The 6,423-nt window shown below is 37.1% G+C and overlaps 1 protein-coding gene across 1 annotated transcript; it reads right to left on the minus strand.

Moving 5' to 3' along the window:
• Positions 1-884: 884 nt before the first annotated feature.
• PIRL3 (plant intracellular ras group-related LRR 3) lies at positions 885-3,562 on the minus strand. Its single transcript, XM_047292284.2, has 3 exons — positions 2,817-3,562; positions 2,170-2,336; positions 885-1,664 (listed from the first exon to the last, which is right to left on the minus strand). The coding sequence occupies exons 1-3, from the start codon at positions 3,375-3,377 to the stop codon at positions 1,019-1,021; spliced, it is 1,374 nt and encodes a 457-aa protein (XP_047148240.1). The 5' UTR covers positions 3,378-3,562; the 3' UTR covers positions 885-1,018.
• Positions 3,563-6,423: the final 2,861 nt, after the last annotated feature.

Genomic DNA, 6,423 nt, shown 5'->3' on the forward strand with positions numbered 1-6,423 from the left:
GTAATTGACAGAAGATATATAAAGGGATCGTGGTCTCCTCTGTAAACATGTACAATTATTCTTCATGGATTAAACCGTAGGTTCGCTCTTGATGTGGATGAAGAGAAGATTAGATACCAATCTAAGTTGTTCCTAAAGGCTAATCCAAATAAGCTTTCATATTCTGTTTTAAAGGAAATTGAAAATTATTCTGTTTATTAAAGAGTTTATTACTTATTAATTATTGATCTGTTTTGATCTACATATGTATCAACACTGATCTTTCTTGTGGTTTTAAGCTAATGAACCTTTCAATGTTGCATAAATGTTTCTTGAAACTTACTCTCTTGATATGTTAAGTTGTCTATGTATTTCATTATTTATTATTGACACAGTTTTCTCACAGGACTCTGACTCATTAGGGGAATTTCAGATCTTCACTGGAAAGAAAGTTCTGTCTATGTTTCTTCATTTCTGCTGTGATCCCAGCCGTATGCCATTTATGATATTCAGAAAGACTAAACAAATGATCTCTTGATTTCTTTTCATTTGTTTGAGGTATTATGATCTAAAAGGGACTGTACAATCCAACTATTCTACCAATACAAGTTCCTTTTGGTGTTACATCGGAGATTAGAGATGAGTGATCCGAAAAGAGGCAAAGTTAATCGAAAGAGGACGAAAGTTAGTAGAACAGAAAAAGAGAGGGAGAGAGAGAAAACTTTTGAAGTGGGTACTTCTATACCTGTCTTCATACAAAAATTCCAAACAAAACCGATTCCACATTAAAAACAAGTTTGCGACTCGAAGGCATCGAGTGTCGCGAGTTCGATAACCATGACTGTGTGTGTTAACAGAGCAAGTAAAACGTATAAAAAAAGTGTTCAAGTATAACACAGAAAAGATAAAATGAAAAACAAGCCTCCTGTATCATGGTACGTTTGTTGAAACACGGGTATTGATCACATATTTATAATGGTCACAAGTAACCAAAAGTTCTATCGCAAACTATATACATCCCACGAAATTACGAAGTAAATCACAACTGTTGATCCAACCATGGATCCCTAGGAGCTTTTCTAGCTCCAAAATATTCTACAACACTTTCAGAAACCCCAGCAACATTATTTAACAATGAGACTCCCCATGCCAGCCATCCTGTCTGTGCGTGCTGATTATTTGTTTCAGCCATGCTTTTCTGCCGAGCTTCTTCAATGAGATCAAGCCACCACTTGGCCATGAACTCCTTGACAGCCTCAACCCCTTGGCTTACAACCTCTATTGGGGGAATTATGATTGGATTCTGGTCCAGGTTGAGCTTTGTTAAGTTTTTGAGCCTACTAAACGTGTAAGGAAGTGCTCGGATTTGGTTGTTGCTCAGGTCAAGCTCCCTTAAGTTAACCAGATCACCAACTGTTTCAGGAAGCTCTGTCATATCACTGAAATTACTGCTAAGATTTAGATATTCCAGATTTGTGAGTTTCCCAATAGACTGAGGCAGACCATGAAGCTCATTGAAATGAACATCAAGATGCCTGAGAGATTTCATTTCTCCAATGGAGGAGGGAAGCAATCGTATTTTATTCAAATGGATCAAAAGCTTCTCGAGGTTGACAAGTCCAAAACCCATGTTCGTTGGCAGACACATTAAGTTGTTAAAACTTGCATCCAGTTCAACTAGTGACCTACAATTGCATTGAGGAAAAACTTAAAAGAAGCACAAAATAGAAGTGTCAATTAAAAGGAAGCTATTAGGTGAAAATATATTATGAATAATAACTTTGTTATAATTCACACAAGTGCCTTTTGACTTGTTGTGATGACAACATAAATGAATGGAGGCAACAAGAATCAAACTCTAGATCATTTGGTCAAATGAGCTCAGATACCATGTTATGAACTAAGTGAAGTACTGGCAATAACTTTTTACTATTGACCAAATCCTTTTTGGAAATCATAAACTTTGTTAGTCCATCTCGATTTTAATAAACTTAAATCATGATTAGTGTAGTTTTCAATAAATATTAATTAATAATAGAAAGTGTGTTAAAAATAGTGTATCAGAGAATTTACTACAACCACATACATATGAACTAATTATCCCCAAAAACTTGAACTATTAGATAAAGACACAAAAACGGATTTATATTATCTAAGAATCCTTAATTTTAGAATGAAGAAGAAACAGACCTGCAAAGAGCAATGGATTCGGGAAGAGCAGTTAGCTTGTTCCCTGACACATTAAGGATCTTTAGATTAACTAGCAATCCAATGGAGTCTGGCAGAGACTCTAAAACATTAGATGAAACATCCAGCTCCACAAGCTTCTGTAGTCCTGCAATTGAATCAGGAATCGCCTGTTTTGACGGCACCAAAACATCCAAAAGTATAAGCTACAACAAACAATTGAATTATACCATGATCAACAAAATCTAATTTACTGTTATATTATGTAATTAAAATTTTAGAAGAGTTACTTCGCTTCAACGTAACAAGTGCTTTATTTCCTTATTTCGATCGGTAGAACCAGTGTTCAATGTCAATTACTGGTTAAACTTAAGTCACTTCATGTCAATGGATTCAAACATTTGGTGGAGGATTTAAATCAAACGCTAAATTATACTTATGTATATACACTACACGACCCTTCAATTCTCACTCAAGACAAAAGAGACTGAATCAAACGCGCCGCCTTAATCCTCTAGAAGATGAAAACAGGTTCATCACCAAATGACATTGAGAAGAAAAACACATCATAGGCAATGATCACGTGAATATAAGGTTTTGCTACGATGAAAACAAAAGACACAAAGATCGACATAAAAGACCGAGCATACCTCTAACTGATTCTGAGACAAATTAAGCACAACCAAACCACGAATCTTCCCGAAGGCCTCGGGGAGAATCCTCAACTGGGAACCAGAAAGATCAACTTTTTTCACTTCCTCAATCTCCGCTTGCCTCAAAATACCAACCACTCCTTCATCCACCTCTTCACCAACCCCTTTGACCGATTGCGCGTAAGCCTCAACGAGCATCTCCTCGGCAGCCCTAAGCTGCTTCACGCACTCCTCGTGCATCCCATCCACCCGCACCAGCGCATGAAATACCTGCGTCTCGTCGTCCGGCGCGTTGGGGTCGGCGATCTTAGCACGAGCGGCGGCAACAGCGGAGGGGTCCGGGCGGGGACCGATGGTGCGGAGGAGGGAGAGCGTGTGGGAGACGTTAAGGGTGGAGGCGCGTTGGGTGAGCGAGGGTAACACCTGGGGGTGGTTCAAGTGAGGAAATTTGGAGAGTAGAGATTGATGGAAGTGTGTGGGCAATGGTGGATGGGTGTGTGGATGAAGGTGGTGCAGAAGGAGCGAGAGAAGAGGGAAATCGTTGAGATTGGGATTCATTTTTGTGAAGAGAATCAAAGCAGAGAGGAAAAAAAAAACCAAAAGAATGGTAGATAGATAGATAGATTGTTGAGGTTTGGTTGTTTCTAGCTTTTGCTGCTGACTGCTGTTTTGGATTGAAACAGTGAATGTTTTGGGTTGGTTGGCGTGCCAAAATGGTTGTTTGATTTCTACTTTTGGATATGTTTCCGTTGAGTAAGTCTCTTGGGTCGAAACAAAAGCTACTTTTCTTTTATTATTATTGAAAGAGTACGTGTAGGTTTTGTTTTTAAAAGTGATAGGTTAGAGTTGAGGATAAAATTGAAAAGTTGTATTTACTTTAGATAAAATTGGATTTGGGATATTTTGTAGTCAAAGTTTATGTGCATGTTTTCCTGTTGGTGTTCATTTTCGAAGTTTAGGAATATTGGTGATTAATTTCGTCTTCTCTTTCGATGGTTATTGTTTACATATATTCAGTAATAAGTTAACCGAAATTAGTAATCTAATTACATTTTTCTTTTGCTGCTAGAAGAACGGTGAGTTGTTGTTATTGAACATTTTTCTCACTTAAAATGGACTAAATAGGAGCTACTAGAGCTCCTAAGGTTACATTTCAAAGTTCAGAACAACTATTAAAAATTTTTAGATAGCACAAAACAATTCACTCTATCTTTGAAACAAATTACTAAACTCTTTTGTGAGGTACTTTCTATCCAAAATTTCTCTTGAGGCTTAAAACTAGATGTTAAGCACTCTAGTTCTTTAGAAGAGTTAAAACATGTTGAAGTTCAAGTTTCTTGAACTAGAGTTAGAGAGCGTGTCGTATGGCCAGACGGCCGCGTAACTAGGATCGGGCGAAAAGAACCACTGAGAATGGGTGGTGGTCACACATGTTTGGACCTGCGAATTTGGGAAAATAAGACAAGCGTCGAGCGGCCAGACGTGGGTAAGGACCGAACGGACAATCTTGACAGTAAACATCTCTAAAGAACCACTGCATATAATAAGCTGAGATTGGGTCATGGTTAGGGTTTTGTTAATCATAAGCCTATCTCAAAAATTAGAAATAGAGGTCAAAGGTAAGAGGTAGGTGATCACATTTATTGTGAATTTAAGACTTTGCTCTGACTGCCATTTGGATTAATTACTGACTTAAGCATCAGAGTGTCTTTGACAGGTACCCTCAGACGGTTTGGAGCGGTGACAAGAAAGGACTTTGACTAAACACATATGTATTTACCTGAGTAAGCGTGAAGTAAAGTGTGAAGGTGTATTCTTCGGAGATACTCGACTCTACACCCAAAATAGAGAGCATAAATGTCTCTAGGAGAAACTCGATGTAGACTAGGTGTTGTCCTACATTTAAGTGCTGCAGTATTTTCGTTTCTTTACTTTTTTGTTCGGGAACGTGACCTTTAGGTAGTCTTTGGAGCAAACAACTGAGTGTTTCCTTTGTTGGACCAGTTCTGAATGTGAGGAGGTAGCTATTTTGGAGTTTTAACTCAAGAGCTGGTGTGGTTCTTGCATGTTTCATGTTGTGTTCATTTGGTTGTTGCACATTTTGTTTGGTCTTTACATCTCTGGTTTTTGTCGTGCAGCAGTTAATTTTTATTGTTTAAAACATGGTAAAGGAGTGAATGTGTTTGTTGGGAGAAGAAGTTGATTGTGGGAATCATTCTACATCTCATGCAAAGTCTTTTCACATGGTAAAGGAATAATGTGTGATTGTTGTCTTACAAGCTTCTTAAGAGAATGTACATCAAAAATAAAGAGATGGAGAAATAGTGATTAGGAAAGTGATAGAATGTGTGAAGAAGTATGATTGGTAAAGATATTCCATTGAGTTATTGAGAAATGACAAAGTGTTATTAGTACTTCTTTTGAAATTAAGAATATGATATTTATGGTTATCCAAAAGGAGAACTTTGAAGAACATTGTGGAGTGTCAAGTTGACTTAGCTTCTTAATTTTCCAACATTTAACTCTTGTTTTTTCTACTTTCCATTTTTGACAAAGTTTAGAGAAAAAATAACCAAAACAAGTAAATGTTGGTATTTTGGATATGATTTATTCAATATAAAGAAAAAAAATTAATTTTAAATGAAGTTATGTATAAATTAATTTGTAATCTATAGGTAATAAATTAGGATGTTATTGGTCAATCATGTTATAGTAAAAAAAATTTATTATTGGAAGAAATTTTCCAACAACTAGAACCGAAATTCTCATGGGAAATTTTCGTTTTCATTAGTGTTTCGGTAACATTTGTCCGAGGGTCGGTCGTCCTTCCTTGCTATGCTCCAATCGCCCAACTCTTCAAGTAATCCTTCCCGATTGGTGGTTGACCTGCAGAAGACACTTCGACGCTCAAGTCAGATATGTTTCATAAAGAGTTCTATATTTTATTAGGATAGAAGAAGATGATTGTACCTGGACATCAGTTGTGTACTTATAGACAGTCACGTCCATTGATTAACCATTAGTGCAATATATTTTAGGTAATCAAACCCAATAATTAATCATTAATGCAATATATTTGTAGAGCGTAAGGCAATCTGACCTATTAGTACCTGCTTAATGACAATCAATTCCGATCGGTATACTTCATATAGTACATAAGCCCCCCAAGTCCGAGCAAGCTCTTTATTAAAAGAGGTGCGTAGAGATTATTATGAGCTTTAAAAGAGGTCTTTAGGAAGTCTATCTTCGATGCTTTAAGTCTTCATTGCTCTATGTACCGAGCGGCGAACTCTAGGAGTTCTCTTTGAATTTGTTCCTTAGACTGAACAGAAAATGCTAAGAGTTCTCTTTGACACTTTTTCCTCTGCAAGAGATTTTCACTCCAAAAAATATGCTTTTAAATAAAGTAAACGCTTCAATATTTATTTTTATAATGAAAAGGCATTGGAACCTGACAAAGCTGGACTTGTTGAGTAGTCGACTGATAAGGGTTCTTTTTCGAACTTCCTGCGTTGAACGGGGATTTCTGAAGCCATTTTTCTGACTTCCCCCCGAGCGGCTTGAGGTAGGAGTCATTTTTCTGACTTCATGCATTGAGTGGGGA

Source organism: Vigna umbellata, chromosome 9, assembly GCF_029865625.1.
Source record: "Vigna umbellata cultivar VRB3 chromosome 9, Vumbellata_1.0, whole genome shotgun sequence".
NCBI lineage: Eukaryota > Viridiplantae > Streptophyta > Magnoliopsida > Fabales > Fabaceae > Vigna > Vigna umbellata.

What these genes read in the sequence shown, in the direction of transcription:
- PIRL3 (XM_047292284.2), bottom strand. Translation starts at nt 3,377, where the DNA reads ATGAATCCCAATCTCAACGATTTCCCTCTTCTCTCGCTCCTTCTGCAC. An exon ending in TGTCTCAGAATCAGTTAGAG is followed by an intron (nt 2,337 to 2,816) that starts GTATGCTCGGTC and finishes CCGTCAAAACAG; the next exon opens with GCGATTCCTGATTCAATTGC. An exon ending in GAATCCATTGCTCTTTGCAG is followed by an intron (nt 1,665 to 2,169) that starts GTCTGTTTCTTC and finishes ATGCAATTGTAG; the next exon opens with GTCACTAGTTGAACTGGATG.